We start from the raw sequence: 12,361 nt of genomic DNA on the forward strand, positions 1-12,361 counted from the left end.
TTTACCTCTACAGATGCTGCTTAACACACTGAATTATTCCAGCTGTTTGACTTATGCTCAAAATTTCAGCATCTGTTTTCTCTTGAGTTTCATCCCTCTCCATAGATCCTATTTGATCTGCTGAGTATTTCACCATTGTTTTGCATCCAGTGATAATGACTTATATATTGTACATTAGACAAACATTTTTTTAGTAATTCCATCATCTCTCAAGAACTGATTCAATACAGTGGATTCTCCAGGGATATAAAAGCAAACACACAATAAATCTTCAGTAAAAATCATTTGTGCTTCAAACTGCAAAAGCGTTTAGTACTTGCTGGAGCAACAATTGCAATTTATAAACAGATGATACATTTCAGACAGGAAAATCTTTGGTGTATTCATGTCTCTTTGTCTTTACAGGGCAGAGGCAGCTGAACGTTTTGGTGCTCATTCTCCCATGTATGGCTCTCTCTGTACTGGCTTGGGCTGGCAAACCTGTATTTTAAAAGCAATGATTAACATGGTTACCCATCAATGGGAGTAGATTTAATGCTATCTTAAAAGTTAGCTTTGATGGAAAAGAGAGTCAATGGATCAATCTATTATCAGAGAATGTATGTATATTATGCAACCTGAAATTCTTCCTCCTCACAGACATCCACAAATCAAAAAAAACTCCAATGAATGAATGACAGAAACATCAGAAGCTTCCATGCACAAGCGGCAGCAGAAGCATCAACCCTCTCCTTCCCCCCCCCCCACCATGCAAGGGATAGCAAAGCCCCCAATGAGACCTTGATCTAGACTCCCATCAGAAATCTACCATCCATAACCCAACACTGCAGTATCTCACGGGTCGCTCCTGCAACAAACAAGAGTGGGAGACCAGCAGCTCTCTATTTCGATGTTACAATATTATCTTCGACAGAAAAGAGAGTTGTATAGCGATGAAAGATGTAAATAATGGAGATAATCAAGCACTCCCAACACAAATATAGCACCGTGACACGATGCCCTTAAGGGCTTTGCTTTCAAAGTGGTTGCTGGGGGTGGGATGGGTGAGTGTATGAAACTTCAAAGCAACCAGTGTGTTTGGGGTTGAAGGTGTCTGTCAGTCATAATGATCAGGACCCGGTTGAAAGAAATTTTCCCAATGTCATGAACAGATACATTTTCTGATCAGCAATTGAAATGGCCAGAGCCCTGTACATAGGGTGTACATTCCTGTGGGAATCTGCACCATATATCTGGAAGGGATCTTATGGAGCAGAAATACCTAGAGATAATCAATGTTGAATAGGCAGAGATGTAAGAGGAGAATTCCAGGTTAAGGGGTTTTTAAGGCATTCCTTGATCACATAAGAAACATAAAAATGAAAACATCTTTGATTTACCACTGGCCTTCTTCCACCTGTTATCAGAGATTCCTTCCTGCATTTTTAAGATTGGAGTATTGTATGGGTATGGGATCAGAGTGTGGCGGATGGCCAAGTGGTCATGGCGTTGGACTAGTGATCTCAAGGTCGTGAGTTCGAGCCTCAGCCGAGGCAGTGTGTTGTGTCCTTGAGCAAGGCACTTAACCACACATTGCTCCAGTCCACCCAGCTGAAAATGGGTACCTGCTAGGGGTTAACCTCGCGATAGACTGGCGTCCTATCGGAGGGGGGTGGGGGAGAAAGAGTTGAAGGCCTAAGATTAACTGCTCCATTGCTCAGTTTTGATCAGCAGACATCCAATGTAGGGAGTTAATATTACATCCTGTGATGTTTATTCAGTGTCAAATGTGCAAAATCAAAAGCAGTTTTGACCTCAATTAGTCTTAATTAAATAGGACATTCACAACAAGCACAGGAAGAGTGAAACATAAAAGTGAAAGGGTAATATACCCTAATAGCCTCCGCCCTAATTTATTGCCTAATCATTGTCCAATTGTCTTTTATATCTTGTTTGAAAGGAGCAGAGGGATCAGAGCTGCTCAAGAAAAAGCTACTAATTCATCCAGAACAAAGGCATTATTTTCTCCCTCCGAGCCTATATAAAGGCTAATATTAAGGATGGATTGTCGGAAGCATGCATACTTAGGCAGAATTTTGATAGCAGAACAATGCAGAAACATATTTGAAGTTACCTCCCAAATCCATGACTTCCAGCACTAAGAAGAACAAGGTTTGGGAGCACATGGAAATACCACTGACTGCTTGATCCACTCCAGGTTGTATAATGTCATGACTTGTAAATATGTGGTCTTTCCTTTACTGTCCCTGGGTCTGAGTTCTGGTATACCCTCCCAACCAGTACTGTGGGTGCATATTTATAAAAATGGGTGCTGAGGTTCAAGAAAGCAGCTCACCACCAGTTTCTCCTGAGGAACACCAGTGGAGCACATAGATTTTTCAGATTTATACTACAATCCAGTAACTTCATGATGCCATTACTAATGTTAGTGATTTTTAATGTTGATTTTTTTTGTAAAATACATAAATTTAAATTCCCCAGCTTTGGCCTACATTCCATGCCTCTGAACAAGTTAACCATTATGCCCCTTTAGTCCAAAAACTGAAGGGAAATGGAAGAGTGAAGGCATTACAGTTGGCCCAAGATAAACTCCATGTTTTCATTACTGATGTTAACTAGGAGGTAATACACAAGCTGGTTTACCCCTTTCCTGGGATGTGAAGAAGTGCAAATTATGCCCTGTCCAAGTAAAGTGTGCTCTGTACATAGACAAGATAAATAGCAATACAATGAGACACTACAAGTTTACTGACAAGACAAAATTGCTTTTAATCAGAGGCAATGAAGCAACACGCAAGTGAATTGATCCTTCTATGAAAGGACGAGAAGTGGAATGGGGAAAGTAGCGGGAATTATATTAAACCAGTACAAAAAGATGCAGAGTGAAAAGGGATGAAACTGGAAAGTGAGTAATAGTAAGATAAAGTTGTAAAGCTAAAGAGAAATCTGAAAAAATTTACACATCTGGGAAATGAATGTGTCATATTCTTCTTAGTGAGGGTTAATTTCCAGCTTGCATCAACACTTTTAATCTTGGAAACAATCACTGACCTGATCACGTTGTCTAATTCGCTTAAAGGCATATTCTGCAAATGGTTTCCGTGGGATGTATTTTCCGTCGCCTGGCACAACATGTAGGACTCCATGATCAAACACCACCTTTCCTCGTGAGATGGTAACCAAAGGGACCCCATGACAGACCATACCTTCAAAGATGTTGAAATCCACAGCCTGATGGTGTGTTTTAACTGAAATAGTCCTGTTAAAAATGGAAATACCCAATAAAAATCACAGCAATCTGATGAAGTCAGCACAACATTGTGGCTGAAGAGCCTGCACTGTGCTGTGATGTTCTATGTTCTAATGAGGAAGTATTGATCAAGAGGATTGCCTTTGTACCACAGAGACTACTGTGCCACTAACTCTTTATCCAAGAATACAGTGACTGGAGCAGTGGCAAATAAGCTGTCACTTAGGTGATCTACTCTGGAGAACAGAAAAGTGCTTTTCTGTTTAATGGTGTTCATAGGCAACTGAGTGCCTTTGTACATATATCATAGAACCATAGAATATTACAGCACAGAAACAGGCCTTTTGGCCCTTCTTGGCTGTGCCGAACCATTTTTCTGCTTAGTCCCACTGACCTGCACCTGGCCCATATCCCTCCATACACCTCTCATCCATGTACCTGTCCAAGTTTTTCTTAAATGTTAAAAGCGAGCCCGCATTTACCACTTCATCTGGCAGCTCATTCCACACTCCCACCACTCTCTGTGTGAAGAAGCTCCCACTAATGTTCCCTTTAAACTTTACCCCCTTCACCATTAACCCATGTCCTCTGGTTTTTTTTCTCCCCTAGCCTCAGTGGAAAAAGCCTGCTTGCATTCACTCTATCTATACCCATCATAATTTTATATACCTCCATCAAATCTTCCCTCATTCTTCTACGCTCCAGGGAATAAGGTCCTAACCTATTCAACCTTTCTCTGTAACTCCGTTTCTCAAGTCCCAGCAACATCCTTGTAAACCTTCTCTGCACTCTTTCAACCTTATTAATATCCTTCCTGTAATTCGGTGACCAAAACTGCACAGAATACTCCAAATTTGGCCTCACCAATGCCTTATACAACCTCATCATAACATTCCAACTCTTATACTCAATACTTTGATTTATAAAGGCAAATGTACCAAAAGCTCTCTTTACTACCCTGTCTACCTGTGATGCCACTTTTAGGGAATTTTGTATCTGTATTCCCAGATCCCTTTGTTCTACTGCACTCCTCAATGCCCTACCATTTACCTTGTATATTCTACCTTGGTTTGACCTTCCAAAGTGCAATACATCACACTCGTCTGTATTAAACTCCATTTGCCATTTTTTCAGCCCAATTTTCCAGCTGGTCCAAATCCCTCTGCAAGCTTTGAAAACCTTCCTCACTGTCCACTACACCTCCGATCTTTGTATCATCATCAAATTTGCTGATCTAATTTACCACATTATCATCCAGATCATTGATATAGATGACAAATAACAATGGACCTAGCACTGATCCCTGTGGCACACCACTAGTCACAGGCCTCCACTCAGAGAAGCAATCCTCCACTACCACTCTCTGGCTTCTCCCATTGAGCCAATGTCTAATCCAATTTACTACCTCACCATGTATATACCTAGCGACTGAGTCTTCCTAACTAACCTCCCATGCGGGACCTTGTCAAAGGCCTTACTGAAGTCCATGTAGACAACATCCACTGCCTTCCCTTCATCCACTTACCTGGTAACTTCCTCGAAAAACTCTAATAGATTTTTAGACTGGGACCTACCACGCACAAAGCCATGTTGACTCTCCCTAATAAGTCCCTGTCTATCCAAATACTTGTAGATCCTATCTCTTAGTACTCCTTCCAGTAATTTACCTACTACCGATGTCAAACTAATCAGCCTATAATTTCCCAGATTACTTTTAGAGCCTTTTTTAAACAACAGAACAACATGAGCTATCCTCCAATCCTCCGGCATCTCACCCGTAGATACCGACATTTTAAATATATCTGCCGGGGCCCCTGCAATTTCAAAACTAGTCTCCTTCAAGGTCTGAGGGAATACCCTGTCAGGTCCTGGGGATTTATCTACTCTGATTTCTCCTCCTCTTGAATCTATATAGGTTCCATGACCTCACTACTTGTTTGCCTCATTTCCATTGACTCCATGCCTTAGTAAATACAGACGCAAATAAAAACATTTAAGATCTCCCCCATTTCTTTTGGTTCCATACAAAGCCGACCACTCTGATCTTCAAGAGGACCAATTTTATCTGTTACTATCCTTTTGCTCTTAATATACCTGTAGAAGCTCCTTGGATTATCCTTCATCTTGACTGTCAAAGCAACCTCATGTCTTCTTTTAGCCCACCTGATTTCTTTCTTAAGTTTTTTTGCACTTTTTATACTCCTGAAGCACCTTATTTGCTCCCTGTTTCCTATACATGTCATACATCTCTCTCTTCTTCTTTATCAGAGTTCCAATATCCCTAGAGAACCAAGGTTCCTTATTCTTTGCCTTTAATCCTGACAGAAATATACAAACTCTGCACTCTCAAAATTTCTCCTTTGAAGGCCTCCCACTTACCAATCACATCCTTGCCAGAGAACAACCTGTCCCAATCCACGCTTTTTAGATTCTTTCTCATTTCTTCAAATTTGGCCTTTTTCCAGTTTAGAACCTCAACCTGAGGACCAGGTCTATCTTTATCCATGATCAAGTTGAAACTAGTGGTGTTATGATCACTGGAACCAAAGTGTTCCCTTACACACACTTCCGTCACCTGTCCTAACTCGTTTCCTAATAGGAGATCTACTATTGCATCCTCTCTAATTGGTACCTCTATATATTGATTTAGAAAACTTACCTGAACACATTTTACAAACTCTAACCTGTCTAGACGTTTAAAAGTATGAGAGTCCCAATCAATATATGGAAAATTAAAATCCCCTACTATCACAACTTTATGTTTCCTGCAATTGTCTACTATCTCTCTGCAGATTTGCTCCTCCAATTCTCGCTGACTATTGGGTGGTCTATAATACAACCCCATTAATGTGGTCATACCTTTCCTGTTTCTCAGCTCCACCCATATGGCCTCAGTAGACAAGCCCTCTAATCTGTCCTGCCTGAGCACTGCTGTAACATTTTCCCTGTCTAGCAATGCCAAGCAATGCCCCCCCCCCCCCCCCACAACCCTTCATCCCTCTACCTCTATCACATCTGAAACATCGGGTCCCTGGAACATTAAGCTGTCAGTCCTGCCCCTCCTGTAGCCAAGTTTAACTAATGGCTGCAATGTCATAATTCCACATGTCAATCCACGCCCTCAGCTCGTCAGCCTTCCCCACAATACTCCTCGCATTGAAATAGACACACCTCAGAAGATTATTACCACCACACACAACCCTTCTATTTGTGACTTTGCATGAACCTTTAACATCATTTATTTTCACCCCCACTCCACTATCTAGTCTGGCACTCTGGTTCCCATTCCCCTGCAAATCTAGTTTAAACCCCCCCCCAATAGCACTAACAAACCTCCCTGCAAGGATATTGGTCCCCTTGTAGTTTAGGTGTAACCTGTCTCTCTTGTACAGGTCCCACCTGCCCCAGGAGAGGTCCCAATGATCCTGAAATCTGAAACCCTGCCTCCTACACCAGTTCCTCAGCCACGTGTTCATCCTCCAGAGCATCCTATTCTTACCCTCACTGGCACGTGGCACAGGTAGCAATCGTGAGATTACCATCTTCAATGTCCTGCTTTTTAACTTCCTGCTAAGCTCTCTATACTCACTCTTCAGGACCTCCTCACCCTTTCTTCCTACGTCATTGGTACCGATGTGTACCATGACATCTGGCTGTTCACCCTCCCACTTCAGAATGCTGTGCACGAAATCAGAGACATCTCTGACCCTGGCACCCGGGAGGCAACAAACCATCCGGGAGTCTCTGTCACGACCACAGAACCTCCTACCTGTACCTCTAACTATCGAGCCCCCTATCACTACCACTCTCCTCTTCTTCCTCCCTCCCTTCTGCACTGCAGAACTAGACTCAGTGCCAGAGATATGGCTGCCATAGCTTGTCCCAGTTAAGTCATCCCCTCAACAGTATCCAAATCGGCATACTTGTTGTTGAGGAGAGTGACCACAAGGGAGCCCTGCTCTACCTGCCCTCACCTGACGGTAACCCAATTACCTGTGCACTGCTCCTTTGGCGTAACCGCCTCCCTGTAGCTACTATCTATAAACTTCTCATTCTCCCGAATAATCCGGAGGTCATCCAGCTCATGCTCCAGTTCCCTAACGCAATTTGTTAGGAGCTGCAGCTGGATGCACTTCTTGCAGATGTTGTTGTCAGGGAGACCGGAGGTCTCCCTGTCCTCCCACATCCTGCAAGAGGAGCATTCCAACATCCTGACTGGCATTCTCTCTACTCTAAACAAACAAAACAAAACTTACCAGAACCTCCCCTCGCCTCTGCCTGTTCACACCGAAGCCTGTCGAGCCAAAGCCGTCCAACTGTGCTCCCTCTCACTCCACTGCCCGCTGAATATGGTGGTCTTTTTTTAAACCTTTGCCACTCTATGAGACGTGCCTGCGCAGTCTACCCTTTTTTCCCCAAACAGTAAAAAAATGACTTCTCTCCAAGATGCCTTTACTCCTTCACTCTCAGCCTCTTGCTTCGATTTAAGCTTCTTCACTTACAGTTAATGTGCAGTTACTGAAAGCAAGAATTGTCAAGGAATTCCCACCATTGTCTGTAGGGAGTTTGTATGTTTTACCCGTGACCACATGGGTTTTCTCTGGTTTCCTTCCACAATCCAAAGAGGTACTGGTTGGTAAGCGGATTGGTCCTCTGATTGCTAGGGTTAAGTCAGGGGTTGCTGGGCGGTGTGGCTCAAAGCGTTGGAAGGGCTATTCTGTGCTGTGTCTCAATAAATTAAGAAGCAATTATGGTTATAATTCAGAAAACAAACATTATACATACTGTACATACACCTATACCACCACTTCCTCCTGGAAGCACTGGTATAGATAAAGATGCAGCACCTGCTTTTTACCTTCTCTCTTCTCATCAGGCTGAGTGGCATGGAATTGCTGAAGTGAAATTGTTTATGACTGACAATTAAATTCTTCTGATGAGGCATCAGAAAATGATTAAGATAGCAAAACTACTGATATAAATTTGAACTCTTACTGGACATTGACAAGGGTGCTTGAAAATCGAATCAACACAGGAATTTCTCGCTCAGAAACATTGGCAAATGAGGTTGGTGGAAAGAGAAGGTCTACCCTTTACCAAAAGGCTGTTATGTTACCTGACAGCATTTGGGTCCCAAATGACAACATCAGCATCAGAGCCTTTGGCTATTTTCCCCTTTCTGGGATAAAGGTTAAATATCTTTGCTGCATTGGTGCTGGTCACAGCTACAAATCTATTCTCATCCATTTTACCAGTGTGCTAGAAGAGAAAGGGAGAAATTATTCAGCAACTTACTCAGAATTAGCTAACAATATACAGTGACATTAGAGATCTTCTGGTAATTTGCAGGGTTTAAACAAACCACTTGCAATACATTATCACAGGCAATTGTATTAGAAGTATTGCCGACTTGGAACGAGAACACTGCTAAAATACAGGAGTTATACTGCTGACTACAAATCACTCAAGATCAGTTGACATCTGCAAACTTGTGATCATTTACAACACTGCTAATTTAAAAGACCATATGTAACACAATTTCCTGTTAATTATTAAAAAGCACAAAGAATTTCTTTAAACTATTTAGTCAACCAACTTGGCACTTTAAAAAGTTTGACTCTTGGGTTGAGTTGTTCTCCAACCTTGGAAATCCACTTGCAAATGTTCGGTCACCATACAAGAATACATCATCAGTGTGCTGTCAAATTAAAACCACACTGATGATGTCTCCTCGTAAGGTGATAAAACCTTGCAAATGGATCGCCAAGAACAAGTCAACCCAACCATCAACCAACTAAATACACATTTTTCAAGTTACTTCCAGTGTGACTCGTGATGGTTTAAAATTATAATTCAGTCAATATAAATTCAAGCTTCAGATCAAGAGTCAGAAAGATATGCAGCAGGTACAGGTACTTGGGCCCACTGAGTCTGCATGATCAGCTATACCTATTCCATTTTTCAAACCCCATATTCTCCCGGTCAACTCCACACAGGACGCCAACTACCAACTCAAGTATCTTAGGAATATGCAACAGAACTGGACCACCTGGTGGAAATACATAGGGCCATATGGAGAGTCTGTAAACTCCACAGAGACTGCACCAGATGTTAAGATTGAACCCAAGTTGTTGAAGACGTGAGGGAGCAGTTTTACTTGGTGTGCCATTATGCCATCCAAAGTAAATGAAATTGATTCGAATAAACACATCATGAAGTGAGCCCATTTTTATGCAGATTTGTGTAAAATACTTACAAATATATTTAGATTCATAGAAAATTACAGGATAGAATCAGGCCCTTCAGCCCACCTATCTATGCCAAACCATTTAAATTGCCTATTCCATCAACCTACACCAAGACCATAGCCCTCCATACCCCTACCATCCATACACCTATCCAAACTTCTCTTAGTCATCAAAATCGAGTTTGCATACACCATTTGCACTGGCAGCTCATTCCACACTCTCATGAACCCCTGAGTGAAGAAGATTCCCCTCATGTTCCCCTTAAACTTTTCACTTTTCACCCTTATCCCATGACCTTCAGTTGTAAAACTATTAAAATTCTTCATTAAAGATTGGGAAACTCTTCCTACCCACATTCTGAGTTTCAATAAGGCTGTAGCATAGACTCCTTCAGTACCTTAAAACACTCTTACAATGATTTTTATATACATAGTGATAAATCAGGTAAACTGTTAGCTAACCAATTGAAAAATGCTTCGGTTAAACGTCAAATTATTAAGATTCGTCAACAGAATGGTGAACTGACAGTTGACCATGATGAGATAAACAAATCTTTTCAAGATTTTTATACCTCTCTGTATCATTCTGAATTTCCTCATGATCATAATACCATGCATGATTTTCTTGGGAAATTGAATTTTCCAAAATTATCATCAGAAGAACTTTTAATATTAGAAACTCCTATTACGGATGCAGAAATTAAAGGGGTTATTTCCTCTATGAATTCTGGGAAAGCACCAGGTCCAGATGGGTATACAGTGGAATTTTTTAAGTGTTTTTCCTCTACTCTTCTTGGTTATGCAAGGTTTTTGAAGAAGCAATTAGACTAGGTAAATTGCCACAATCTTTTTATAGAGCTTCCATTTCCTTAATATTGAAAAAAAGTAAAGACCCTATTGATTGCGCATCCTATAGACCAATATCCCTATTGTATGTAGATTCCAAGATCTTTTCCAAGTTATTGGCGACCAGGCTGGAAAAGGTATTACCTCAAATTATCTCGGAGGATCAAACTGGTTTTACTAAAACTCACTATTCTTTTTTCAATATTAGGAGATTATTGAACATTGTTTATACTCCTTCACGCAGCACCTCAGAATGTGTCATTTAATTAGATGCGGAGAAAGCATTTGATAGAGTTGAATGGCCATATTTATTTACTGTGCTTGAGAAATTTAATTTTAGTCCAACATTTATATCCTGGATTAAATTGATGTATCATACTCCAGTAGCCTCGGTTTTTACTAACAATCAAAGATCTCCCTTTTTTCGTTTATTTCGGGGTACCAGGCAAGGTTGTCCTCTTAGTCCATTATTATTTGATATTGCTATAGAACCTTTGGCAATTGCTATTAGAGAATCACCTAACATTTTTGGTATCACTCGTGGGATGGATATACATAAGTTATCATTATACACAGATGACTTGTTATTATATTTTTCTGATCCTGAGAAATCCATTCCTGCAGTTATATCATTGTTGGCTCAGTTTAGTAATTTTTCTGGGTATAAATTGAATCTTAATAAGAGTGAATTGTTCCCCTTAAATAGACAAGTTCCAATTTATGGAAATTTACCTTTTAAATTAGTTAATGACTTTTTTATATACTTAGGGATTAAAATTACAAAAAAATCATAAGGAGTTATTCAAGGTTTTTTTTATCCTTAATTGATCAGATTAAATGTTTGTTCACTAAATGGTCACCATTGTCTTGATCTCTGATAGGTCGGATTAATGCTATTAAGATGATTATTTTACCCAAGTTCTTATATATATTTCAAGCGGTACCAATTTTTATTCCAAAATCCTTTTTTGACAACGTTGATTCAAAAATTTCCTCATATATATGGCAGAACAAAAATCCTAGATTAGGTAAAATATATTTACAGAAGGCAAGGAAGAAAGGTGGATTGGCATTGCCTAATTTTAGATTTTATTATTGGGCAATTAATATTCGATATTTGAAATATTGGTTAAGGGATTGGGATTTATCTCCTAGCCCTCATTGGGTAAATCTGGAAACTAAATCTCTACAAGGATTTTCATTGGGTTCTATTTTAGGGACTTCTCTTCCCTTTGCTCTTTCTAAATTGCATAAACGAATTGACAATCCGATAGTCAAACACACTTTACGTATATGGTTTCAATTTTGGAAATTTTTTGGGTTGAATCAATTTGTTTTAACTATTCCTATTGTATCCAATTTCTTTTTTCATCCTTCTATTATGGACCAAGCTTATTCAGCTTGGAAGACTAAAGGAATACTACAATTTTCTGATCTATTTTTGGATAATTGTTTTATGTCTTTTGAACAATTAGCTAATAAATATAATTTGCCCAGATCTCATTTTTTTAGATATTTACAGATTAGGAATTTCTTAAACACTGTACTTCTTACCTTTCCAAATCTTGATTCTTCGGGTATTTTGGAGAAATTGTTAGAACTAAATCGTTTTCAGAAAGGTGTAATATCAAATGTTTACAATATAATTATGAAAATATGTTCAGAGGCCTTTTGTAAGATTAAAAATGATTGGGAAAGAGAACTTAACTTTATTATCCCTATTGAGAATTGGGATAAAATTCTTCAGTTAGTTAATTTATCCTCTATATGTGCTAAACATTCATTGATACAGTTTAAAGTTGTGCACAGGGCTCATATGTCCAAGGATAAATTGGCTCGTTTTTATTCCCATATAAATCCTATATGTGACAGATGTCATTCTGAGATAGCTTCTTTAACTCATATGTTTTGGTCATGTCCGCTTTTAAAAAATATTGGAAAGACATTTTCGATATTATTTCTGCGGTATTGAACATTGATTTACAACCACATCCTATTACTGCAATCTTTGGTTTACC

General features: G+C 39.8%; 1 protein-coding gene across 1 annotated transcript in view; it reads right to left on the bottom strand.

Moving 5' to 3' along the window:
* Nucleotides 1-284: 284 nt before the first annotated feature.
* The window catches only part of dpys (dihydropyrimidinase), a 65,811-nt gene continuing 53,734 nt past the window's right edge, over nucleotides 285-12,361 (bottom strand). Inside the window, exons 7-9 of the mRNA XM_073052053.1 lie at nucleotides 8,367-8,509; nucleotides 3,052-3,259; nucleotides 285-480 (exon numbers count right to left, since the gene is read on the bottom strand). Of these exons, the coding sequence (XP_072908154.1) occupies nucleotides 433-480; nucleotides 3,052-3,259; nucleotides 8,367-8,509 (399 nt within the window). The 3' untranslated portion in view covers nucleotides 285-432. The remainder of the gene's footprint in view (nucleotides 481-3,051; nucleotides 3,260-8,366; nucleotides 8,510-12,361) is intronic.

Source organism: Hemitrygon akajei, chromosome 1, assembly GCF_048418815.1.
Source record: "Hemitrygon akajei chromosome 1, sHemAka1.3, whole genome shotgun sequence".
Classification (NCBI taxonomy): domain Eukaryota; kingdom Metazoa; phylum Chordata; class Chondrichthyes; order Myliobatiformes; family Dasyatidae; genus Hemitrygon; species Hemitrygon akajei.